Source organism: Haliotis rufescens, unplaced genomic scaffold (genome assembly GCF_023055435.1).
Source record: "Haliotis rufescens isolate VD_foot unplaced genomic scaffold, xgHalRufe1.0.p SCAF_3, whole genome shotgun sequence".
NCBI classification, from domain to species: domain Eukaryota; kingdom Metazoa; phylum Mollusca; class Gastropoda; order Lepetellida; family Haliotidae; genus Haliotis; species Haliotis rufescens.
The window spans coordinates 35,883,827-35,911,166 of record NW_025964001.1 but is presented as its reverse complement, the minus strand read 5'-3'; the positions used below and the strand labels follow the sequence as shown (position 1 = coordinate 35,911,166).

General features: G+C 39.2%; 1 protein-coding gene across 4 annotated transcripts in view; it reads left to right on the top strand.

Moving 5' to 3' along the window:
- Positions 1–27,340, top strand: part of LOC124119146 (alpha-actinin, sarcomeric-like) — a 48,429-nt gene that overhangs the window by 17,218 nt on the left and 3,871 nt on the right. The window contains exons 2-21 of one of the 4 annotated variants that reach the window (XM_046481564.2): positions 928–1,162; positions 10,516–10,602; positions 11,142–11,229; positions 11,840–11,918; positions 14,541–14,622; positions 15,117–15,202; positions 15,620–15,712; positions 16,374–16,604; positions 16,982–17,058; positions 17,320–17,449; positions 18,462–18,553; positions 18,897–18,942; positions 19,098–19,160; positions 19,910–19,972; positions 20,293–20,370; positions 20,900–21,055; positions 21,769–21,786; positions 25,894–26,178; positions 26,649–26,702; positions 27,172–27,240. In XM_046481564.2, coding sequence (XP_046337520.1) covers positions 928–1,162; positions 10,516–10,602; positions 11,142–11,229; positions 11,840–11,918; positions 14,541–14,622; positions 15,117–15,202; positions 15,620–15,712; positions 16,374–16,604; positions 16,982–17,058; positions 17,320–17,449; positions 18,462–18,553; positions 18,897–18,942; positions 19,098–19,160; positions 19,910–19,972; positions 20,293–20,370; positions 20,900–21,055; positions 21,769–21,786; positions 25,894–26,178; positions 26,649–26,702; positions 27,172–27,240 — 2,112 coding nt within the window. Of the gene's footprint in view, positions 1–927; positions 1,163–10,515; positions 10,603–11,141; positions 11,230–11,655; positions 11,735–11,839; positions 11,919–14,540; positions 14,623–15,116; positions 15,203–15,619; positions 15,713–16,373; positions 16,605–16,981; positions 17,059–17,319; positions 17,450–18,461; positions 18,554–18,896; positions 18,943–19,097; positions 19,161–19,909; positions 19,973–20,292; positions 20,371–20,899; positions 21,056–21,768; positions 21,787–25,893; positions 26,179–26,648; positions 26,703–27,171; positions 27,241–27,340 lie in introns of all 4 variants that reach the window. The other 3 variants (XM_046481571.2, XM_046481588.2, XM_046481580.2) reach the window with 3 other exon arrangements.

Sequence of the window (27,340 nt, the reverse complement as noted above, 5' to 3'; positions counted from 1 at the left end):
CTGTTAGAAAGCAAAATAGTGTCTGGTACGGACATTTTACAGTTCGCAGCTAAGTTACTTTGATGAAACAGAGGACGGTTTAAAGACTTCATAAACTTAAAAGTGAATTTGGGTATGACAAAATGATAGATTACTCTTGAAGAGGTAAAGATGCAAAAGCAAGCAGCGTAAACTCTACTCCCTCACTCACTCACTCATCATGGTTACAGGTGGAATATTACTGAGTGCGACATTAAACAACAAACAAAGAAAAACACTTGTTAAGTTTCTGCTAGTCATTGTAATCACAGCAACATTCTGCTATTCTGCCAGGGATGAACAGGGTCCATATATGTGTTTCATACAGCATGGACTGATTGTGCAAGTCATGTATGCTCATGCTACTGCACTGTCAGGGTTGAACACTGTGCCAAGGCTGGGGGCACTTACAAGGCTCACTAGACTGCAGGTCCTGTTGGAGGAATGTTAATAGGATTACAACTCAGGAAATGTTTGGCAGATAATGTTGGCTCCAGTAGAATATCAGATACTTCAATATGAAGAAACCAGGTCATAAAGGGAAATAGATCTTATATGGTTATCTGTAGACTGACAATTTCTTACAGTGTTAAGGTCTTCTAATGTTAATAGCTTTGATAAGAAAATGTTTGTAAAGTGTGTGTTTTGTATGTGTTCCTGTTGATGATTTGAGTCTCATTGAGATGGCTAATCTTTAAATAGTTTACAATTGTTTCATGGTTGGGACTTTAGGTCAGTTTAAGTTAATTATTTGAAGTTAAGTGTTTTATGATTGAATGTTGTTCTTTGTCCATAATGATAATGAATTATTATGAATTGTGAATATTGAAGGACTTGTGATTGATGAATGTTTGTCTATGATGTTGATGAACATGGTGAATTATTCTGAAATATTTCTTTTCTTTTCAGACTTTCACAGCATGGTGCAACTCCCACTTGCGGAAAGCAGGAACGAATATAGAAAACATAGAGGAGGACTTTCGAAATGGTTTAAAACTTATGTTATTATTAGAAGTAATCTCCGGGGAGCAGTTACCTAAACCAGACCGAGGAAAGATGAGATTCCACAAAATAGCCAATGTGAACAAAGCTTTGGACTACATTGCCAGCAAAGGTGTTAAGTTGGTCTCAATAGGAGCTGAAGGTAAGTTGGTTCAACTGTCACCCAGATAGAAACTAAGCATGTCGCCACTGTCACACATCATCATGGTGCCTTCCTAGCCAAAATAAACCACATTGTTGGAAATGAAACTTGAAATTCAACGGCACTGGTCATAACCCCAATGTCAAAATTAATAGAAACGAAGCATGTTGCCACTGTCACACATCATCATGATGCCTTCCTTGCCAAAATAAACCACATTGTTGGAAATTAAACTTGAAATTCAAGGGGCACTGGTCATAACCCCAATGTCAAAATTCAAATTTGAGGGATCCTAGATTAATGTTATAAAGCAGCCCACGATCCCATAATTTTGAACATAGGACCAGGTGTTTTGCTGTTTTGGGGATTCTGTGGGAATATTTGGCTCTCTGCATCTTTTACCTTCAGTGCTTCAGATTGTTAGGGGTCAAGGTCATTTACCGCTGGTTAAAACAGATGAGGTTTCATTCATTTCTTGGTTTTCTGTACGGTTGTTGGAATGTGAGAGAAGTCGGGTTTTCAGTCGCCCATGTTTATCACAGGAACCAAATATGTGGTTAGTCTGCTGCCTAGCTTGTGATTGTTGATCAACCCAAATAGCGTTGACTGTTGCTCATGCTGTCAACCATTGGTCTGCCTAGCCCAGACTCAACTATATACAGACTGCTCTGACTGCCAAAATATCATCGACTGATGTTAAACAAATATGTACTCTCTTACTCACACTAGTGTTTTGACAGGGCTTGACTGGGTTACAATTTTCACTCTGATGGGCTGATTTCTTGTCATCTTTCATAATCTAGTTTGCCAAATTTTAAATAGATAGCACAAATTTAAACAAATGGACAATACTTACTAGTGATGTCTTGATAGAGACGGGCGAAGACAGTTATATCTGTTCATCATTTATCAGAACAGGTTGTGATTATGACATGAGTAATGTACTGCAATGTTCACATGTCATGGTTATCTGCATGACAATGTTTGTACGACAGCACATATCAGTTTGTCAACATGTACTTCAGATAATACAGTGGTATGACAATAATATATATCACCAGGATTTATTTGATATATCATAGATAAGGAGTTGATTGCATAGTTTTAGTACTTGCAATAGTGTAGGGTTGCTGGGATAGACTACTAATGAATGTTTGCATATAGTCAGTGTATTTTGATTTATGCTGTAGTTAGCATATATAGCACCAAATTCATGCAGCCTAATGTGAATATGTCGGAACTCGGTAAACCAGTGTTTTATATCGATGTGCAATGGTCAGATCCATTTGGGTATGTTGAAACAAGACTGGCCAGGTTCACACTGAAGTCACTCTGATCCCAGCAGGGATAATTCTAGGGTGGGGCCTATAAAATTTGAAAAAGGCCAACATTTTCAAATGGGGCATTTTAACATTGTGCTGTATGAGCGATCCCCTGGAAAATTATAAAATTTTCAAATAAAGGACCCATGTCTGAAAATTCCTAGAGTGAACCCTGTCCCAGTATAGTCTTCGACCACAACAACTCAGAGGGTTTTACCTGGACAGACAAAAGTGGGGGTCCAGGGGACCCCAATAATTATATTTAAGGGTCTTGCAGGCAATATGAGTGTCCTGTAAAGTAATGTAATGGTGGACGTTTAGGTTATTACTTTAGAGCCTGGAATGAATCAATGAACATGTGGCAGTGGGCATAATTGATGGATGAAATGACACCCATAACTGCTCTTGTTGTGCTGAAGGTACAATGGATATAATTGTGTGTCCCTCAGGACGCAGTATATTTGTTTTCCTGCATCCATTCTCTACATTTGTGAGTGCTGGACGCACAACCCTGGCTCTGGGGAACAGTTGCTAGTAAGAAGGGGAACATGGGGATCAGACGGCCACAATGGCTTCATAGCTTAGATTGGACTCATGAACAGCTCTTCCGGCAGATTTGGTGCGTCAGCATCCTCTCATTAATCCTCGGGGACACGGGTGGCCCAGTCGTCTAGTTGCGGCCCTTGGGCACGCCAGAAACCTATGATTGTGGGTTCGAATCCCGGTTCGCCCCGATTATGTTTCTAGGTTTGTCAGCACCATACCCGTGCTCGTGGGTTTCACCGAAGTGGTAAACATCTGAGACCTGCATCACTTCGGGCTTTCCTCCCACATTAAGCTAACACGCTGTGATATAACTGGAATACTGTTAAAAGCGGCGTTAAACCCAACTCACTCACTCACTCACTCACTCACTCACTCACTCACTCACTCACTCTTATTAACCCTCAGTTTGCTTGCTAAAAGCCTCATTACATTTCACTGTCAGCTTTGATATGGCAAGGGTAGATGTAGGGTAGGCTTCAGGATAGAGGTAGGGATAAGGTTAATGATAGAGGTAGGACAGGGTTAGAGATAGAGGCGGGGATAGATGTACAATGGGGCTGGGATAGGGCAGGGTTAGGTAGAGAGAAGTTTAGGGATAGAGGAAGGATATTGCTTACTGTGAGATGGATAAGAATGAAAGACCCCATAATCAAACTCCCAATATCAATGACACTGGCAACCACTTGTTTAGTGAGGAACTAATTGCTGCAAGACGAACTTCTTGAGTACAGTGGACAGAGGCTATGGGAATTGTGTAATGACAGGAAGGAATTAGTTAATTGTGTAGTTTGGCATATGCTCTGTTATCTTCCCTGTTTTATGAATAATGGTGGTTGACATTTTCTTTGAGTGTGTGAACTAGGAAGAGAGCAGTCTAACTGCTTGTGAACCTTCACAGTAACAGATATGCAAACAATGACACACTTCAACTGAAGTCTATTTTTACTTCTCTTGCTCATGTTCATTAGTCATTTAATATCATTAGCCTTTATGTTTGTAATGGAAATTATGCAGGAAGGAAAAGGTTTGTAGTGTAGATGGTGCGATGTTGTAAAGCACCTTCCTAATCATGTCAATTCATCAAGAGACGTTACAGCCTGACACAGGGAAACGAGAACCATTTAGTATTTGTGAGGTAGTTGTTGGGGACCTGTGTTTTAAATAATGTAGAGGTTCAGAATAAATATATTCCAGATTTGTCAAAAAGAAAATGGCAGAAAAGCGTAGTGCAAATGCTGTGTTATTTTGTTGGCCTGAATCTAGTGACGATTTGCAAGGATAATTCTGGTGAAATCTTATTTTCAAGTTTGACTCTATCCTTTCTGTGCAGTAAGTTATGTTTTTAAAGTCTGCCACTTTAACCTCAAGTTTGAAGCCCTAGTCTAAGACTAACACCAACTAGAATTAATGCCAAAATACCAGTTGGTGTTAGTTGACTTGAGTTTTGGCATATACTGCTGTCCATAGCCTACCAATGACTTGTGTATCTGAAAACAAAAGATGTTAAAATAGTTGATCTAAATGAAGGCTTCTCTACATAAGTTACTGATGGGGCAAGTACAACACTGACAGGATCTCAGCTCCGATCAAACCACTTAACCCAGCATCTGTTGTACTTGCGGCAACTCGCACGCAGGTCAAGTTGGGGTATTGTTTACAGACTTCAGTTACATATTGTAGTAACACTGCGGAAGCGAGAAGGCTTAAAACAGGGAAACCAGGAAATAGTGATGTTTTCATTCAACTCATTGTTAGCATGACCTTTCGTGCACAAAAATTGAAGCTGTGGGAAGGCCAGTGATGAATTTGTGCAAGCAGCGTATATGCTTGTTGTTATATTTCAAGGGAATTTGTCATAAATGTTGGTTGATGAAATACAAAACGAATTTGTTGATAATAACTTGAATCCAGCATTAGAAATTGGCACTTGTCCTATTGTCCTTGCCAAACTGCCCAATAGTAAAGGTATCCTAATGATCAGTAGATATTTGTCCTTTTTTAATGGTTTTGCAGTGTTATCATTTTAAGGACTAGTGGGCTGAACCTGTTAGTTTCTAACGCTATGCATCAGTATCTTCTTTTGAGCAATGTTTTTGTTGTCACTTTGGTATAAGTAGTATCTACATTGAAAGAAAATCAAGTCATTTTAGAAATTGGCACTAGTCCTATAGTCCTTGCCAAACTGCCCAATAGTTAAGGTATCCCAAGGACTAGTAGAAATTTGCCATTATTGAGCGTTTTGCTATATGTTATCATCATAAGGACTAGTGGACTAAAACAGTTAGTTTCTAACCCTGTCCTTAAGTAACTGTGAGATTATATTTTGTACATTATGGCATTATGTACACTTACAGCAAGGATATTCATGATACTTTAATTTGCAAGTACTTCAAGTGTATTGTCTGTATTGTGTTGCATAAGTTATCATTGAGCCACTTGAGACTGGAGATCTGTTGTTGACAGCCTTGACCTACATCTGCATTACTGTCGAACGCCTGGTCTAACCCTCCGGAATGTATTATACGTGTGACAGTGTGGAGGTCCCGTCTCAATCCCATTAGCTCTTAGTCACAAGCAGTCTGGAAACGATTAAACAATAGTCTTGCTAGCTTGTTAAAAGTAGCCCAAGTAGCCCAAGTGTGTCTGAATGTAGGTGTACCAAACCTATAAAACTACATGTAGTGGTTGTGTCTGCAAACTGCTCACAAAGAAAGACCCATTCCTCAGGACTTCTTGACAAGTGTTAGTGGTTGGAAGTGAACAATTGTGTCTTGTTTGAAAATCAATGCTGTCTTCAAGCACAAATATGTTTTAATTTGTTTGCTGATAGAATTTTTTTTACTGATCTATCGCTGAATGAGAGCTTAATGTTAATTGTTCAAAATTTTCATTGTTAATGGGCCTGTCCGGTCAGTGTATTTCGGTCCAACACTCTATATTTTTGTCCTTCCTGAATTATCACTGTTAATGTGGGTGAAGTAATAGAGGAAGGGCTCCATGGACACAACATGGACAATGGCTCCATGACTCCGTGACTCATCTGTGATTGGCTGCTGGGACCTTTGCTCCCCTCCTCTCCCTCCTCTCCCTCCCCTCCCTCCCCCATCTTCCCCGGTCTGCTTAGAGTTCACACCTCTGTATTCAAGAAGTACTCAAATCAATAAAGGTCTGCATATTGTAGCAGTATCAAGCTATCAAAGCCCTTGTCTTTCGACTTCTGTTGCCTTGTCATGGAAACAATCATTGTGTTGTCTATATGTGTGGCTCACAGTTCGTACCAGTGCAAGATTTTGTGTTGTGCTAAATGCATGGTGAAGTGATGGAAATGAAAGGGGTCCCTTTGTTGACAGTTTCTGCTACAATACTGTACTATAATCTTCCGACCTCTGAAGCTTGATAAGGCCCCTTTGAACACTGATTAATTACACGAATGAGTTATTACATACATATCTCAGTTCACACAAGTTGAGGAAATATTACTCAATTTTGTTTTGTAAAAACAGTATCAATTTCTAGCACTTTCTCATGGAACAAGAGGTTTAAATTTTATAAATAAACATTTCCTCTTTCCGTAATCATCAAATTATGATGTTACATTTGGACATAACAAGATATGTTAATGTTGATATATCAGCACAATGCAGGAGAGAAAATGTCTTCATACCTTATATGGACTCATTATGCAATGAAACCTTGTTTATCTGGATAGTCACCTGGGTTGTAAATTTCCTGGTTAATGAATCATGGGTGTTGCGTAATTGTGCTGTAAATACAGTGATTGAAATTATACACGGGGTCTGAGTCTGTGAGATCTTCTCCTTTGGCATTTGTATCTGGGGACCTACATTTTCCATTTTTAATGTTAGGGTTATAACAAGGGCCCCTTGACTTTCATGCTTATTTTTGAACACTGAAAAACTTAATCAGTAGGAACCTGTTATCTCCTAGTAGGTACCTTTAATTCAGGAACTGTTGTTTTCCAAAACCAAACCTAGCATCAACAAAGACAAGGTTAATGATAAAAAAACAAGACTGTTGGCAGTGTTGTCACCTAATCCTTGAACCTGGAATGAAAACCAGAAAGTAATAGTTGCTCATATGCAGCCGTTGAAGCACTAGAGTGGGTTGCCATTATATGTACAAGATGAGGGGGAGACACTGCATTGGAAGCTGCAGAATCCGACTGCACTCAGCAAGCAGCACAACAACTGCCATGTGGTATCACTTTACCACTGCAAACAACAAAAAATGGTAACCTTGTTCACTCTGGAGAAAAATGGATTGCTGTTTTGTATTCCTGTTGGGCTTTTAAGTTGTGTATGAGGAGCCAATGTTGTAACCCTTCTCAAGTGGTGGAAGATTAGTTTTGTATTTTAAATTTGAGCTTTGGCATATGTTTTCACAAATGGGGTGAAATTATCAGTATATATGTGGTTGTTGTCATTTACACTGCTTTACATGCGTGTGCAGGCGTAAACATGGTAAATACTTGATAGTTTAATTACCAGTACTCAATTGATGTGTCAGCTTTCAGGGTTTAAGTTATCTCAAAACAGCCTATTTACAATAAGTAGTCACAAATCTAAAATCATATAATTCAGTGGTTAAATGTGCATTTCAAATTGCTTTAATCCATCTGTAATTTCAAACACCAAACAAGGACAATATGAAATATTTGAAACATATCATGGGATGGTTATATTGAAAGCACTGTCCACCATACACTGCTCCAACACAAATACTCCCTATTATCATGATTATGTAGAAGTCAAGCAGGCGCGTTCTTCGGTTCTGTGCAGATGATTACAATAGGTATGTTGTGTGTTGTCCTTGTGAAGGTATAGTAACCCTAACAAGGTAATACCGTATTCGACGTAATAAGCGCCCAGGGCGCTCTCAAAATTAGAATATTATTTTGGTGAAAAAAAAGTTGAGTTGAAAGATAAATTTCGTGGTTTATGCTGACGGCCTGAAATGTTTATGTACGACAGATATATATTTCCCAAATTTAATTGCCCATAATTAAGTGTGCATATAACGCACGAGTGCGTATTATTCGCGAATAAATAAGTCTTGTGTACATTAATCAATCGGAAGGGGTGCTGATTGGGATTGTTCACTAGCCAATATACTAGCAAATATCGCCGTAGGCGTTTATTAGAGCGGGGCGCTTATTACGTTGAATACGGTACATGAAATGTTGATAAGCTGTGGTCCACAATCTCCACCTGGTCCTGTGACATAAATAGGTCTGTCTGACAGTGTGCAGGCTGTGGCAGATCTGACTCCTGCGTTCCACACTGTTTCACATCAACAATACCTCTCAGCCAGCCCTCATACAAAGATCAGATTATGGCAGCCAGTTGAAAAGTGTAACCTACTGAAAGTATGCTAAATTTAGTAAAAAGTAGACTTGTCTCCTTTGAATGTGTGGCCGTTTCACTTCTAATGTGGAATGTAACTCAAATGGTATATGTGCACTATACCTGTCTGCACACACAAGATGATGATGCTAAACAAGGCTTTGTCGTCCATTGTGCGCCATTGATGATCTAACCAGGTCACATTGACACACATTGGGGGTGTTGGTGCGTGTGAAGAACAGATTTAAAAGCTGACGAATTTCCGTTTCTTCCAATTCAATCATTCTGTCTCTGAAAGACCATTTCAGTAAAACGTTCATTTTCATGAATACATGTATGATGAAAGAAAGATGGAGAAATATGGATCTCTAATTCTGGATTTGAAAATGAGTCGTACTATTTTCCACACAACTATGTATTTTTGATGATTATTGATTTTTGCTAGCGTTTTTGACTGGCAGCTACAAAAGAAAAACTTTGACATTCAAATCAATCTGAAACCAGACATAATCGTCTTTCATGTAGTTGTGAAAAGATTTATTAATTGACATCAGCAAGGCAATACTAGTATTAGTGGCCAGTGGGAGGGTGGGTATGGTGACCTGACTCTTTTTATAGTCTCCTGTTGAGAAGGGGCAGTGATAACGTTCGGTGAAAAGATAAAACAGTTTTAATAAAAATAGGTGGAGAAAGATATGAAAAGTATTTGTTTAAGGGATGGAATTTGATTATTTTGGGGTGATGCTAATAAAATCCCTTAGTATTAAATGTTTGTGCTTCACAACAAAACATGGCTGTGTGATGTTTCTGGAAGGTGGAAAAGAATTTATTGATAAAGATAAGATGACCAGATGGCTAGACAATTTATACCTTAGACTTTATTTTATGTCATCCATTGCAAGTTTCAAAGTATTGAAGAGGTTTTAACTTCTATAAACATGATAAAGGGGGAGACACTAATTGTCATCTTAATTAGTCCACAGCTCATTTCAGACAAGTGGTTTATGTGAAATTACAGATTTTGGGAGATAATAACTGGTCTCTCTATATATTCACCAAGCTTTGACTAACAGACTAGTGACCGTGTCTATCCCTGCTTATATATTTATACTGATCTTGAACAATGTATTTTAAAGTATATATGCAATCTCATTAAAATCAGATCTTAGTTCTCGCTACCGCTAAACAAAGATCTGAGGACATCCCATTAGGGGTCCCGTCAGAACGACATTTCATCCGACCAATTAGAGCTTCGCTTACCAGATCATGATAGTGACATTCGGAATGTGATTTCGCTTACCAGATCATGAAAGTGACAGTTGGAATGTGATTCCTCATCATGCATCCTCGAAAACTTTAAAAGGGGGTATTCCAAACAATAGTAACGGGTTTAACGACTGAATCTATACAATCTAGACCATATATTAGCCATTCGAGAATGTTCTTTTGTTCAGGTTTCAATCTTTTAAGCGAGTATTTGTCAAATTATGTTTAGAAGCGTAGTTGCCAATTTGAAATTAGTGCCGTAAAGCACGAGAAAGCTGCCTTCTGATTGGCTAATGTCGACTTCTTGTCATTAATTCCATTGGTCGGTCAGAGTATGCTCAGGTCGGTGTGACGTGACCCATCATGGGATGTCTTCAGATCTTTGTTTAGCCGCAGCGAGAACTAAGATCTGATTTTAATGAGATTGAGTATATATGCTGGTATGTAGTTCAAAGCATGACTTTGTGCCAGAAGAACATTTCCAGTGAATTCAGAAGCTGATGTTGCTTGACATGTATGCAAGTGATTTGTTTGAGTGACCTTTTTTTTTTCTAAGATATGAATTGATAAAACTATTCAAATACATATATGACACCATGTGACCCCTGGCAATGAAAATGTTCCAAAACCACAAATTTCAATTATCTATATTGAGCTAAGCTTCCATTATTATATAATAATTACGTTTAAGACTTCTACTTTCTATCTGCATTGTGTCTTACCAGCTCATTGGCCAGATATGATTTGGCGTCAGTTAGTTTCAAAGAAGTTGTTTAGATTCTATAGTTGTAGAAGTTTAAAATGTAGTGTGCGTATCGTTTGTTTATTTCTAAATGCTTTTTCTTTCTGTTTTCAGAAATTGTAGATGGAAATGTAAAAATGACGTTAGGTATGATCTGGACGATCATTTTAAGATTTGCTATTCAAGACATTACAGTAGAAGGTGAGTGTTGGTGACACTATATGAATGAAAATAATAAAAATGTGTGTACTTGTGTAACACTAGCCTTTGTACACTAAGTGCATGCTCAAAGCGCTAACATCATTACTTCCGTCATTGGATCAGTGAGGGGCGGTCGGGTAGCCTAGTGGTTAAAGCGTTCGCTCGTCACGCCGAAGACCCGGGTTCGATTCCCGACATGGGTACAATGTGTGAAGCCCATTTCTGGTGTCCCCCGCCGTGATATTGCTGGAATATTGCTAAAAGCGGCGTAAAACCAAACTCACTCACTCACTCACTCATTGGATCAGTGTGCACTCGGTTTTCATTCTCAGCTCCCTGGGGAGTATAAATAAAAATTATGTTTTAACAAATCTGTGAAATAAGCAGTTTAGTTAGATTTTCAAGTAATTATCATTGTAAAGTAGAAAACAGTCATGTAATCCTACGCCAAACAGTAATCTTACGCCAAACAGTAATAGTGCCTTTTTTCAGAATTTACAAACTTGATTTTTCTTAAATGTTTTTGCTTGCATTTACAGAAATGACAGCAAAAGAAGGTTTACTCCTCTGGTGCCAGAGGAAGACTGCCCCATATAGAAATGTCAATGTACAGAACTTCCACCTTAGGTGAGACCTGTTGCAAGGGAGATAACTGTGACTGACCTATGTGCACCTTGCATTATGTTGTAACCAGGAGAGAAATGTTGAATATTAATTACTAGAATTGTGTTAGGTGAGAAGTTTACTATCTTCCTGTCTCATATTGTAAATGGTAAAATATCTGGTAAATATTTCTGGTAAGAAATGATTTGTGGACTGTAAAAGTCATCAGATAAAGTTATGAGTCCAAATGATTTATATGTAATCATTGTAAAGTAAATTCTCAAGTATAGGTGTTTGGAAGACTTCTGGTAACTTGAGTTCTGTAATGAGTAGCATTAGATACATAGATAGACAAGTTGATAGTTTTTAAGATGTCCTCTCCCTATTTCAGTTGCCAATTCTCCTATGTTGCCATGTTTACGTTGTTAATGTGACTGTCTGCTTTTCCAGCTGGAAGGATGGTTTAGCCTTCTGTGCCCTAATTCACAGACATCGCCCTGAACTCATAGACTATTACAAGTTATCACGGGTAATAGGTGGCGCCCTCGCCCAACGAGAATGCTGCCGTAACATCTAACACGTTACCTTCTTTCGTTAAGCCTGCGCATGTGCTTACTTTTAATTTCTTCTTCAGCTTTAAAGATGGTTTGGCATTCTGTGCACTCATACACAGGCACCGACCTGATCTTATTGACTACAGCAAACTATCTAAGGTGAGTTACGAGGTGTCAGATAGGGCTAGGTCAGAGGTCAAGGGCATCCAGCAAGCACCTGTCATGACTGACTGTCTATGGAATTTGCTTCATCAGCTGGTTTTTATTGTTCTTCTGATTATGACACAGTGGTTCCTCGGGGTTCATGAATCTGGTTACATGTTGACGAACATAGATTGTTCATTCGAAATTACTTTTTTCGGTGGCAAATTGGAAAATTTTCCTGTTCTTAATGTTTCATGTGTGAGTGTGATGTTATTCTAGGAGCATCACTTTTTTCAGCCAGTCATTCTAGGAACATTCACTTTTTTCAGCCAGTTATTCTAGGAACATTCACTGTTTTCAGCAAGTTATTCTAGGAACATCACTGTTTTCAGCAAGTCATTCTCGGAACATCACTGTTTTCAGCAAGTCATTCTAGGAACATTCACTGTTTTCAGCAAGTTATTCTAGGAACATCACTGTTTTCAGCAAGTCATTCTCGGAACATCACTGTTTTCAGCAAGTCATTCTCAGAACATTCACTGTTTTCAGCAAGTTATTCTAGGAACATCACTGTTTTCAGCAAGTCATTCTCAGAACAATCACTGTTTTCAGCAAGTTTTCAGGATAGCTCTCAGGTCTCTTGAACTGAATGTGTATTCACGGTGTTGAATATTTGAAATCGGCTTGACTAAAAATACATGCGTTATTTCGGATACTGTTCAATGGTGTTTTGGAAGATGTTTGGTTGAGGGAGAATTAAGATGCCCCTGAAGTCGAGATAGCAATGCCAGAAGCTGTAGTCAGACATACTATCTGTTGTAATGGTGATATATAGAATGTTGTAATGTTTTGAGAGTTCTCTTTATGTCTAATACTGGTTGTTATTTCCATGTGAGGGATACAAATATAAGAGAGATCTAATGAATTGTCTTTTTGAATTTTGTGAAAGATTTGATTAAGATACAGGACCTTTTTGAAATCAAAATGAAACACTGTTTTGAGGAGCTGTCTGGCAGCTTAGTTGTTAAAGTGTTTGCTTATATGTCAAAGAATTAAGTTTGATTCCTGTTATGGAATGGTCTGTCTTTGCTATTACTCATATGGTGCTAAATGTGTGATGAAGCTGTACCCACCCATGTGGTGAATTGTGGTCCGCAGTCTGGTCGAGGTAGTCTTGTCATGTGATGGTCAGATTGGTCAGTTGTGGCAGGTGCTTTCAGTATGCTGATGAAATTCTCATCGACTTCAACAGTTAACGGCGAAATTTGAAGATCAGGATATCAGTATTGGTAACTTTACAGAATATTTGCATGAACCTTTCTCTGAATGGCTCATCTATCTATTCCTATGTCCCAGATCAGAGGCTGGCTAGCTGAACATGTGCTGTGGGGTGCGGGTGGTAGAGTGGGAGGGGCACGGTGGCCGTCACAGTGTATTGGTTGGTCAGTCGCTGGTGTAGGGAGAACAATGCTTGAGCTGGACACATTCATCTGCAGTTGTGGAGAATATTCTACGTATGTCGAATTGAAAAAGAAATATGTATGACCTGGAAAATAGAAATTAATTTCATGAGTATATCTGAATTTGTAGGAAACCATTAATTCAGCAAATCACTGAATGTTTATTTTTTAGTCATGTAGTTTCATTTTCAGTTATTTTTGCATATTCATTTGGTAGAAATGTCACTTTTATTTTATCAGTCACTTTATGTTGAGGATACACCATTGTGTCCCTCTCACTACTGCTATGTGTGTCACAAGCCAAGCAAGCTTTACAAAGCATGCAGCCATTCAAATCTCTCAGTTTGAAAGTTTTGCGTTGATTAATTTCATTAAACACATTTGTTTGTGAGATTTTACTTCAACATGATGATGTGGGCATGTATTAAACTTTATTTTACAGTGATTCTACTTATGTTTTTATCACTTTTCTTGAGTATTGTCATTTCACTTTTACATAGGCTATTCTTTAGCTTGACTATCAACAGTGTTAGATTCAGTGTAGAATAGTTTCATAGAACCAATGCTCAAGAAAAGTGAATTAAAGTTTGTACAACTGCCCGTTTTCATTGAGGATTGAGCATGTCAAACTGTAGTGCATGAATTTAGTTGCGTGCTACGTCCCATTAGAAATAGACTTTCACCTTTTTTATTAAAAATGAATATGTGAATATTCAGGTAGAAAATTCTGTGAATATTTGTGTGGAAAATTTACCTGGAATGTTTGAGTTTGTGGAACGTAAATTTTAAGTCATAGTTCTATGACAGTTGTCCTTGTTGTGATGTCCAAGCACTTATTAGGTCAAATAGTCTACACCTTTAGTATAAGCTGCTGTGTTTTAATGCTTCCAATATAATGATGAATCAAAGATTGACACCTGCCAATTGGAGGAACATAGATAGGGACAGTCCTAGAAGGAATAGCTGCAGTGCTGAGTGGAGTTATTGCCCTTTAGATTTCCAAAGAGTTATCTACCCTTAGCTTCCAGGAGTGATTCAACATTTGCTTTGATCATAGATTGTATAGAAATTGCTTTACTAATACTTTCAGTGTAAGCTGCTATATCAGCATGAGTTCATATAGGTAACAAGACTTGTTGTGAGTGTGTATCTGATCTTTGTATGTTTTCCATATCAGGACAACCCACTTCAAAACCTGAACACTGCCTTCGATGTTGCTGAACAGCACTTAGACATCCCTCGCATGTTGGATCCTGAAGGTGAGGGAAGTCTCCTGATAATGTTTTTTGACAAAGGGCTGTCAAATAATATCATCTTAAGGCCAGGCTTTTTTTATTTTTAGGATTACGGATTTTTCAGCCCAAAGTCCAGGGTTGGAGGGGGGGGGGGGGGGAAAGACGGATACATTTTTTAAAATGCAGAATGCCTCTGGCATACTTTATGAACATATTCTGTGCTCAAATGGCCGCCATTTGTGACGATAAAGCCCCTTGTAACCATAAAAATTCTATTACTTACAACACGGACAATTGTCAAGGGAGGCTATTCATGTTCGGCTTCGAGATCAACAAAGATCAATTATGAATCTCTTTACTAGCTGGAGAATAACTTGAATAGTACTGAAAGTGGTGTGGATTCAACCAATTTCAGAATATCTTTTAATCAAGATTTTTCATTTCCTATGATTACTTTGCAACTGTTAATGTTTTAATTTCATCCTTGACTGACCTTATGTTATTTTTGACAAATACAGATATGGTGAACTCCGTGAAACCAGATGAGAGGTCTGTGATGGCATACGTCTCCTGCTACTACCACGCCTTTTCAGGAGCTCAGCAGGTGATGAGAATCACTGTGTATTCTGGTCGTGTGCGAGACAATGTCCTGTGTAGCATCCTCTGGATTTTCAAATACAACAAACTTACTCATCCAGTACAGCAATCCTAATGTTCTGGATAGTTTTAACTTGTCACAATTTTTATTGTAGAATTATTTGAAACAAATCATGCCAAATGCAAAGTAAATGATGTTTTGAATACCACTTTATCAAAGTGAATCATAGTAACAGTTCCCGTGGGGACCTGGGATGGAATTAGTCCAAGCGCCCAATTTCTTGTAGTAGGCAGCAATTTGTTTGGATCCGGTGGTCAGACTTGAAGACTGCACGTATCATTCCCTGACAGTGTAGGTGATTATCTCAACCACTGATTGGACTGGCCCAGACTCAATAATTTACGATGTTGCTGCATGTTTCAGGCCGAGACAGCCGCCAACCGTATCTGCAAGGTGCTGAAGGTGAACCAGGAGAATGAGAGACTCATGGAAGAGTATGAGCGTCTTGCCAGTGATGTGAGTTTACCGACTTCCTATTCCGCATTGCAGACATCTAGTTTTGTTTCCTGCTAAGTATTCAAGATTCCTATCACAATTTTACATGTCAAAATCCTTTGCTAATTTCAATTTACCGGTTAAGAAGACATAGCCAGCCAGCATGGAAGGGGCTGTCGGGTAGCCTAGTGGTTAAAGCGTTGCTCGTCACCCTGAAGACCCGGATTCGATTCCCGACTTGGGTACAATGTGTGAAGCCCATGTATGGCTCGCCGTGATATTGCTAAAAGCGGCGTAAAACCATACTCACTCACTCACTCACCAGCAAGGAAGACATGAAAATGAAGAGTTGTTGAAGTCTAACTTTTAAGAAATTGTTTTGCATACTTTTGTAGCTATGTTTGAGGTTATGTGAAATGTGATTAACAAGTTGAGCAATATTTACTTGATATCTTGATATTTTTGAATGTTTTACACATTGGTTGAGACAGGCAATAGTTGTCAGCTTGGTGATGAACTCATCATCGTAATACTTTGGTACACTTCAGTGTGCAAGAGACATTTCAACTTTAAAGGTGTGAAAGGTTCAATCAAAGTAGTAGTTTTGATTTCCGCAGCAGAGTAAGGATGTAATGTTGCTGGCTACATCATAAAACTTATTATCTCCCCTTGTTTTTTGCAGCTTCTTGAGTGGATCAGGAAGACCCGCCCGTGGCTGGAGAACCGTGTGACAGACAACACCCTGCCCGGCACCAGACGCAAGTTGGATGAGTTCCGTGACTACCGCCGCTTGCACAAACCGCCAAAACTTAACGATAAAGCTCAGCTGGAAAACAGCTTTAACACCCTACAGACAAGGCTGAGGCTGAGCAACAGACCAGCCTATATTCCCACCGAAGGCAAAATGGTTTCGGTATGTTTATCTGATTACATTCATACTGAACTTTAGATACACATGACACATCCAAAAGTTGCCATTCTCATAATAAATACCTTTGGACTTGGTTAAGTGCTATTTTGATAAGTTACCGTCTTTTTTCCATATTTGAGAGTTCTTAAAAAAAAAAACAGCTTTATTTTCCAAAGAATATTGTTATGTTCTCTGTAACCACCTCTGCATAACATGCACATTGTGACTTGCAACCCATGCTTGCAGTAAAAGGCAGCTAACGGGATCGGGTGGTCAGGCTCGCTGCACATTGTGTGATACCTTTAAGACTTGTCAGTTATTTGTAGGATTGTTATCTGTACAGACAGAAACTATCATGGGGCATGTTTTGTCTGCTGCAGGATATTGCCAATGCCTGGAAGGGACTGGAATCTGCAGAGAAAGGATTTGAGGAGTGGCTCCTCTCAGAACTTCAAAGGTAGGTAACTTTACTTTTAAAACCCCAGTGGGGATTTAGGGACAGAATCAAGGTCTTTTGTTACACTCTTGGATGAATTGCTGCAACCAGTGTGGAAACTAATGTAACAGGAATGTTGAAAATTTTGTAAGACTTAAATGAATTATTGCGAGGCACAGTAAGTGTATAATGCTAGGGGGTATGCTGAGATTGTAAAAATATTAACATTACTTTGTTCTGAGGGTTGCTGATTCAATGTTACATCGTCCTCTCAATTTACAGATTAGAGCGCCTTGATCATTTGGCGCAGAAATTCCGCCACAAGTGTCAAATTCATGAGGAATGGTCAACCGGCAAGGAGGACATGCTCCAGAGCAGAGACTTCAAGCAGTGCAGACTGAACGAACTCAAGGTCAGTAGTTTCTTGTAGGTCAAGGTCATTACAGGTTTGTTCCACATGGTCACTTACTGATGAACATTCACTCTTTCCTAGGGGGCACAGGTGGCCCAGACGTCTAAGGCGCCGCGATTCGCTGTGCAGAGTTGCGTCCCTTGGGCACGCCAGAAACCTATGATTGTGGGTTTGAATCCCAGTTCGCCCCGATTATGTTTCTAGGTTTGTCAGCACCATACCTGTGCTCGTTGGTTTCACTGAAGTGGTAAACGTCTGAGACCTGCATCACCTCGAGCCTTTCTCCCACATTAAGATGACACCCTGTGAAGTAACTTGAATACTGTTAAAAGCGGCATTAAACCCAACTCACTCACTCACTCACTGTTTCCTAACTTTTACACAGCTACCATGGCAGTGGGCTTTATTTCTATTTTTCATCGACATCTCAAGCAGCATTTAGATAAAAGCCATCAGCAATAAAACATTGCTGCCTTTGGTATTCAGTATCATAATAATAATAATAATAATAATAATTGATTTGTAAAGCGCCTAATATCCATCGACAGTTGCTCACTGGCGCTGAGACAAGGTTAAAAAGTAATATCTATGTACATGTGCCAACAATCAGGAGATCTATTGAAAAGCTGAGGTGAAGAAGTGGGTTTTGAGGAGAGACTTAAATGTTTCCTTAGAAGCAGAGTTTCTCAGATTCAAAGGCAAAGCGTTCCATAACTGTGGACTGCAAAAGGAGAAGGCACGGTCAGACATAGCAGAAGTAGACAGAGGCTGATACAGTAGAGTTCCACCAGAGGATCGGAGAGCACGCTCCTTTTTTGGCCTCCATATTCCCCACATGAACACCAAATATTCTGCCTCACTTTAAATATTACTAGTTTCCGCCACTATCTGTTCTGTTGTGTATCTCTCTGATCCAGTGCAGAGTTTGAGTCAATCATTTGGGTACATTTACAAACGTTTGGATGCAGTGAAGTGCTCTGCCTGGTTAACCTGTGTTTTGTTGTACTTCCAGGCGATGAAGAAGAAGCATGAGGCCTTCGAGAGTGACCTTGCTGCTCACCAGGACCGCGTGGAGCAGATTGCAGCCATTGCACAGGAGTTGAAGTGAGTGCACTCCTTACCATCAAAACCGCAAGGACAATTTCAGATAATTCCTTGCCAGGAACCTATATTCGAATCCTAGTTCACCCGAGTCATGTTTCTAGGTCGAGCAGCACCATACTGGTGCTCCTGGGTTTCACCAATGTGGTAAACGTCTGAGACCTGCATGACTTAGGGCTTGCCTCCCACATTAAGCTGACACGCTTTGATAGAACTTGAACACTGTTAAAATTAACCCAACTCACTTAGTGTTTTTCATTAAGTTACATGGAACTTGTTAAGATGAGCTACTTCATGAGGCTGTTTCCTGAATGTATGGCTGACAGTGACATTATGTATGTTTCAGTGCTCTGGAGTACCATGATGTGGCATCAGTCAATTCAAGATGTCAGGTAGACAACCACTACTGTCTTCTTACACATATCTTCCTATCCACCTTTTGTTTCTAAGTATGTAAACATAAGTATGATGTAAATCCGAAAATATTGTCAAAGCTTTATCAAACTATGATTAGTAATCAAAATATGACCCTGTGTTTTTTCTTCAGCATATCTGTGATCAGTGGGACCGTCTTGGTCTGTTGACGCAGAAGAGGAGGGAAGGACTGGATGTAAGTTGTCTCTCCTGTTTATGATACAGTTAGTGTCCAAACCATTTCCATTGATGGACATGTTGGCTGTAGTTTGCCATGTATATCAAATGACAATTTACAATACTGGCATAGCTGCCAACTTTTTGTATTTGTATGAATTTGCAGCTTAAGTATGTAAATATGATTTCTTCTTTAATTCGTTCAAATAATATGCCAATATACAAAAATAAGTCACAAGGGCACAATTTTCGACACCGATGAAGACAGGGTACTCATTTAGCCTTGCACCGTCAATGAATGCGAGTATGTCTTGTTACCAACTGGTTTGAAGTCTTAATACAGTATTGCATTATAGTGTCCTATTGTTGGAGGTTGCTGAAGCCGAAATAGAAACCAAGTGATAAAATTAACATTTCGGAAATTGTTGGGCTCTGGTGTCACAATGAGCAGATCGCAACAAAGTATTAAATGTGAATTTGGAAAGTTGGCAGCTGTGAACTGGGGGTTTAGGGTAGTGATTGATTCTCTATAGTGACTGTTGGACTAACATATGCTTGAGATACATCAGCGTTGTAGTACACAATCATGAATTAAAGTAATGATTATTGTCAGAATGATTTTTCTTTAAGAGTAAGATCCGTAAATTGCATCCATGAAATTGACATGTTTCATCTTGATTAACAAAATCTAGGTTAGGAAATAGTAATGCTTTTCTATTAGACCTGTCATAGTTGTTGACAAAGCTGACCTGTATGTGTGTCTTGTAGGAGGCTGAGAGGATTCTGGAGAAGATTGACCAGCTTCATCTGGAGTTTGCCAAGAGAGCTGCAGTAAGAGTTCTTCATTAAATATATTACAGCTTCAGGTTGACTTCAATGTTTATGGGTTGTTTGTAACCCTAAGCCACATTGGTCAGGTTACAGATATATGGGACCAGGGGATCCATGTTATAACACTGAGGGTCATTTGTGTGTTCCTGGGTCGGTGACCCCACCACCTGTCAATCTGAAGCACTGATACTGATCAGCAGTAATGTTGTGACTGATCATAAAAGGTGATCGGAAACAGAGATGGAATGAATTGAATGATTAGTTGTAAGATGTGTGAGAACTGACGACTTTGACAATTTGTCCTTTACTTCCCCTTGCAGCCATTCAACAACTGGATGGATGGAGCCAAGGAAGATCTGATGGATATGTTCATTGTGCACACAACAGAAGAAGTGCAGGCAAGTGCAAGAACGCCATTCGCAACAAAAGATAACTCATTTTAATTTCAAATGCCTGTCTGAATTTGTAAACAATATGGACTGTTGGCAAACATTTAACTGTTAGTGTTGATACTGAAGAAAGACACTGTGGTTGTCGAGCATATTGAACTGATATATTTCCAAAATAAACCAATTATTAATTTATGACCTAAATATCTAAATGTAACTTTGAATGGTAAAGCAATATATACTGAATTGTTTGATAGGCATTACATAGGAGTTGACGGATGACAAAGTAGAGACAATTTATAAATGACAGTAAATAAGGAAGTTGTTATCCATTTGCAATATATACTTCTCAACATTTACTAAGGACCACACCTTTGACTAAAGATGACTATTGTGATCCTTAGCAAATGTTGAGTAATATATGTTTAACATGGCGTCATAGTGCAACTGATAAAGGTCCCCAATATTCTTTTAAGCTCAGGTAGTCTTATCAGTAGAATGGTTCTGTGGACTTCAATGTGAGTTTGGCGGTTTTCAGGGTCTGATTGACGCCCATGAGCAGTTCAAGGCCACTCTGGGTGAGGCAGACAAGGAGTTCCAGACGATCATCTCCCTGGTGCAGGAAGTGAACCGCCTGGCCCAGCAGTACAACCTGACCCCACCAGACAACCCCTACTCCACACTGCACGCTCAGGTACATGGACTTCCTCCCCACTATACATGCTGTAGTTTACATAGTCGTGGCTGCAACAAGCATTGGTCGTGGAACTTAGCATTTTATGTTTCTTGTGAATAAGAGGTTATTTTCAAGTTGAAAAGTTTTGCAACACTAAATTTTTACTCTTCATGATCTTTAATTCTTGCTCCAAATTTTGATGGTTGATGTAGTTTTATCAGATACGCAACTTAACCTGAAACACTTTCCATCCTGAATTGTGATAACGTGTAAGGACACACGACAAATTAAAATTCCTCCAACCCTGAGACCTTTAACAAAGACATGGCTCAGGCTGGCACCAGTTTTCATCCCTGGGAAAGTGTTGCATATTTATTATTGTAATTTATTTAATTCCGACTGTAAACATAAAGATGTTCTCTTTCTGTAAGCATGTATCCTATCAGGTCCATCATCAAGTTTTATGTCAGATGAGGTGAAAGCCAGTCCAATGTGTCCAGTACAGCAGGCCTTAGCTAGGGACCAGCTTTCTTATAATGTTTTCTCTTAATCACTCGTTTAGTGAAAGTCCACATGACATCCACTACATTCAGCTTCAGCTTAAATTGCGGAGAGCTTCTCAGAATGCACACGCAATTTACTATTTACATTTTAGACTTGCAGTGTGCTGTGCCTAAAATATTTTGCAAGTTTTTTTCACCATGTTATTGCACAAACTACTGAATTTGCAGGATGAAAGTCCGATGGAGGTATGCTAGGCACCTTGACAATTACAGATATAGTAATGAATATACTGGACCATGCTAATATCACAAACCCTCCATTATCACTGTATAACGTTTCCCAAAGTTAAACTTTAGACAGGTCATCCCTATTATACATGATTATAAATGTTGCACCTACTATGTATATGAAACTAATATGTGTTTGGAAATGCACTGATATTTATTCAATGTAAAATGTTTGTGGAGTCCCATCGTGTCTGATTTCTGAAGATAATGCATATTCATGTTTTCTCAAGATTTTCACTTAAGAGTCATTACTCCCACTGTCTCCGAAAGTTATGGTAGCAGCTAGCTGTTACTATACAGCGATAGAAACTAACATTTTTAGTCCACTAGTCCTTATAATGATAACATATAGCAAAACACTGAAAAATGGCAAAGTCCTCATGATACCTTAGGGGGCACGGGTGGCCCAGTCGTCTAAGGCGCCGCGATTCGCTGTGCAGAGTTGCGTCCCTTGGGCATGCCAGAAACCTATGATTGTGGGTTCGAATCCCGGTTCGCCCCGATTATGTTTCTAGGTTTGTCAGCACCATACCCGTGCTCGTGGGTTTCACCGAAGTGGTAAACGTCTAAGACCTGCATCACTTCGGGCTTTCCTCCCACATTAAGCTGACACGCCGTGATATAACTGGAATACTGTTAAAAGCGGCGTTAAACCCAACTCACTCACTCACTCATGATACCTTAACTATTGGGCAGTTTGGTAAGGACTATAGGACTAGTGCCAATTTCTATCGCTGTAACAAAGCAGCTAGCTATGACTGTAAACCAGTTAACTATTACTGTAAACCTGTTAGCTATTACTGTAAACCAGTTAGCTATTACTATAAGGCAGCTAGCTATTACTGTAACCCAGTAAGCTATTACTATAAAGGTTAGATTAGATGTGTAAAGGTGTGTGTTGTGTTTTCATCCGTGTCATGCTTGATCCTCGTTTCCTAACCTCATCAAATACCTGTGTGGTTTGTTAATGAATGATTGCAAATGTCTAACCCATACCATCTAGGTTGATGCACCCATTTTAAAGCATTTGTCCCCTTTCTTTACATTTGTTTTTGCCTTGGACTGGGAGTAGGAGGTTAGTATATGCAGCCCTCACTGGCTTGGGTACGAGAGAGCCAGCGAGTGATCGCTTCTCCACTCAACCTCTGTATTCAACTGTTTGTAATGTCGATGTTTCATGCAAGGTGCTAACACTAATTCCCACGGCGGAGGAGAGCTACACAGGGTGTCGCTGTACTTCGCTGTCACCTTACATTTGCTTTTTGTTGTTATCGTGTTATTCTTTATGTGCATCTGTGTGGAGGGGATGTAGATCAAAGGGATGTGACTGAACCCTGTTGCATAGCAACATAAATATTTAAGTGTATGAAACTGTGGCATGGGGAGCTGTTTTTATCACAATTTTTTTATTTTTTGATGAAATGTTGATTGAACAGAAACTTTTAGCATGTGGTGAAGGTGTATTTGGGCAGGAATGTATCAAAATGTTATGAGAATTTACATCAAACTTAATTCAGCACTCTTGATATCTGAGCAAATGGTTTTATTGGGGTTTCTTAACATGGCATGGGTCTTAATTGTAAAGCTGTATGAAAGAAGGTTAGCAATATCTGGTGATATCATTTATGAGATACGGAATCCATATTGAAATAGTAAGTGTCTCAAACTGATTTGTTAGGGGGTATTCATCCATATTGTTACTTTGGTAACTGTTCCCAACGTTTTCTAGAACATGTCCTACCAAATTCCTGAAGGTGACATGGAAGACATTGAGATCTAATGTGGGGGAATCACCACCTTACGTTATCAGGAACATGGTGCTTGCAGTCAGTCACACAGATGTACATTGTTTAGTGTTTCGTTGTTTAGATAGTTTCACTGTTCTGCAAAATAAACAACCCATATATGAGACTCTAGAATCACAGGAGAAATACTGGCGCCACAGTGTCACGGAAAATGGTGTCATAATTGAAATAACTTTGTTTAACTTTCACGTCACACTGTCACCACCTATTAACACGTCACATTTCTCCTGGCAGGCAATAACAACAATGTACTTGCTAACCAACTTACTAACTGCTTCAGGTCATGGGAACTAATTGTCAGTGTATGCAGGAGCTACTGTGGTTAATCCCTCATGAATATTTCCTGTTGGATGTTCAATTGTCATGGGTTAATTGATCAATACATCACTGCAACTAAGTTCAGTGACAAACAAATAAAGAAACTTATTGTAATCTTTCTGTCCGCATGTTTATGTATAGTGCATGAGCGATAGTATCATCAATGCTTGTAAATATTATTAGATTTAATGAAAAATATTTAGCAATGCCAGAGTGCAGAACTCCTTCATCTGCGGACCTGGTTCCACAAAACGATCTTAGCACTACGATTATTTTAAGTCTATGTTGAAGTAGGGGAGTTGTGATCTTCTTAGCGCTAAGATCCCTTTTAGGAACAGGCCGTAGGCCCAGTTGAACAAAGCAGGTTGCTGTCCAATGGATGATCGTTGCTCCTATATTTAAAATTGACTTATGACAGTCATAGAACTAAGGTCACTTTGTGGAACGACAGCCTGCTCTGATTGTAGTTGACAGGAATTGTAGTTCTCTGTACTCTATAACTATGTGTAGATGTAGTCACTCTAAATACTAAGACTATATTTTTGGCAGTCCCCTCGAAGGGGAGGGTTCATGTCGCATGCAACACATGCATGATCAGCTGTCACTCGTCAAGTCAAATCTGGTTACAGGCATGATCTGAAAGGAAATTTCATGTCTTTTATTTTCATCTCTTTTGTTCACTGAATATATCTTTTGCCTTGTGCACTTAAATTTTCCCTAAAAAAGCAATAGCTTTTTGAGTTCTTGTGCTTTAAGGTTATGAAAACAGTTCAGTATATGTCTGAGTATAAGCTTATTTGTAGAGGAATCAGTGTTCGAAATAATTTTAAAACCCAACAAGACAGTCTGGCAGGTGACCCATAAGTGTTGCCTGCTCATCTTCAAAGTTACCTGCCTGCATTCAGGCATTATAAATATTTAAAAATTGCAGAAACTAAGAGACAAATCATGTCTTGATTCAGTTGAAATATGGCAAATGATTACTTAGAATGTACAAGGACTTACGATAAAACTGAATACATAAGTTTTCTTAAAATTATCTGCCAAATAGCCTGGCAGGTGGAGGAAAAGCCTGACAGGAAAGTTACTAGACACGGGCAGGCGGGCAGGTAGTTATTTCGGACACTGTGAGGAATCCCAAGTACTTCTAGGTGTCATATATCTCTATAATGACTAATAATATTAATCTCAACCTGTTTACTCAAGCTGATAATTTACTACGGTAATTTGAATTTTGTTAAGATTATAAACATTGTCTGATTTTCTAAAATGAACTTGATTAAAAATTGCAAATATTTTTGTCATCAAAGTTAAAATATGAAATAATGTTTGGAGTGTTTTTTGTTTTTGTTTTAATCTAACGTGAAAAAATATGTGGTCCCAGGCATGGATATTTCTGTTATATTACTTAATCATGCTGTTTTGTGTTCTGTTTAAGTGTTATGTGTATGATAAAATGTATGAAATATCCTTGAGTACTTGGAGTAAGCAGTTTATAGTTACATTGCATGCATCTTACCATGCATAATGAAAGCCATAGCTCTTGACTGTTAATCACCATCCATCATTGTCAACATAATCGTTGTGACATCATCCTCATTGTACCATTGTTTCATTGTTTCAGTTTCAAAATGGTTGTTCAACTTTACATTTCCTCCAGTCAGTTGCAGGATTGAGAACATTTTGCTGCTGTCATTAAAAGGAAGCAGATGAACATTGGTCCCTTCTTTGAATTCTGATATCTCACATTTATTACCTTATTAGGAATGAAGGGGTGAACAACATTTCAAAAGTTGAATATGAGTCTCCTTAGCGCTAAGTCAGTGATAGTTGTGACAGAACGTTATTACACTGTAGTCATCTGCTCAGTAGCAGTATGTTAAGATGAGGACAAACATTGACTATCAAGGGGACATTCTGACTGTTGAGGGTTTGTTTGTAGGACATCGCCAACAAATGGACAGAAGTCCAGCACCTTGTGCCCGAGCGTGACTCCACCCTCCAGAACGAGATGGCTAGGCAGCAACGTAACGAGCGCCTGCGTCGGGAGTTCGGCCAGAAGGCCAATGTGGTGGGCCAGTGGATCGAGACCAACCTGGATGCCGTGGCCTCTATTGGTCTTCAGTCCAAGATGTCCCTTGAGGACCAACTAAAGAAGCTGAGGCAGTTTGACAATGCTGTCCAGGCCTACAAGACTAACATGGATGATCTGGAGAGAATCAATATGGTGTGTACTGCCACTGGCTTATATGTGTAGACCTAAAGTATGTTTGACACAGAGTGTTAATTTTTATATGCTGGCGAAATTGGCTGATTAGTTTAGCCAGCATTGAGATGTTTTATGTGTTGCTTATAATGGTAAAGGGGCGGTCGGGTAGCCTAGTGGTTAAAGCGTTCGCTCGTCATGCCTAAAACCCGGGTTCGATTCCCGACAAGGGTACAATGTGTGAAGCCCATTTCTGGTGTTCCCCACTGTGATGTTGCTGGAATATTGCTAAAAGCAGCGTAAAACCTCACTCACTCACTACAATGGTAAAATTAGATACTGAGTAGTGAAATGTTTATAAATATATAATGTATTTGTGAGGCGGATGTTGATTATGTGAATAAGCCTTCATTCATTTATGTGGACAGAATGTTTGTCAGTAGTAACAATCTTGTGTTTGTATGGTTCATGTTGTATGGTTCATGTTGCAGGAAGTGCAAGAGGCCATGATTTTCGAGAACCGATACACACAGTACTCCATGGAGGTGAGTTGTTGCTTGAGGATACCTATTCATGTCACAAATACCAGCAACTAGTGATTCTTTAACAACTGTTAGTGCCCCTGGGGATTCCAGGTAAAGTTGGTTTCCAGTAACCTATGCTTGTAAGAGGCAACAAGAATGGATTGGGTGTGGTCAAGCTCGGTGACTTTTGATTTTGATGAGGTGGGGCATTTGTCCAAGACTTAATGATATACATGCGGGCATTATGTTGCTTGAATATTGCTGACTGGCATAAGTCAAAAGCGAAAAACATTTGCAGTTTCTGTCACTTCTAGGCTAGTCCAATGGATAGTGAGTTGTCCTATTATGCAAAGACCACAAGTTCGATTCCATACAAACCATCGTTATATGTAGGCAATTGTTTCCTTGCCGTGACAGATGCAAGTTTATGTGTTAGATATACGACTCTGCTGTAACTCTGCCTTGTCAAATGCTGGATATTTGTTTTCAGACTCTGCGGGTAGGATGGGAACAGCTTCTCACAGCCATCGCAAGAAACAGCAACGAGGTGGAGAACCAGGTGAGCTATAGCACACCACGAGACACAGGTGGTCCAGTTGTCTAAGGTGCTGCAATTTGATGTGCAGTGATTAGGCTTGCCAGAATCAAACAATTACGGG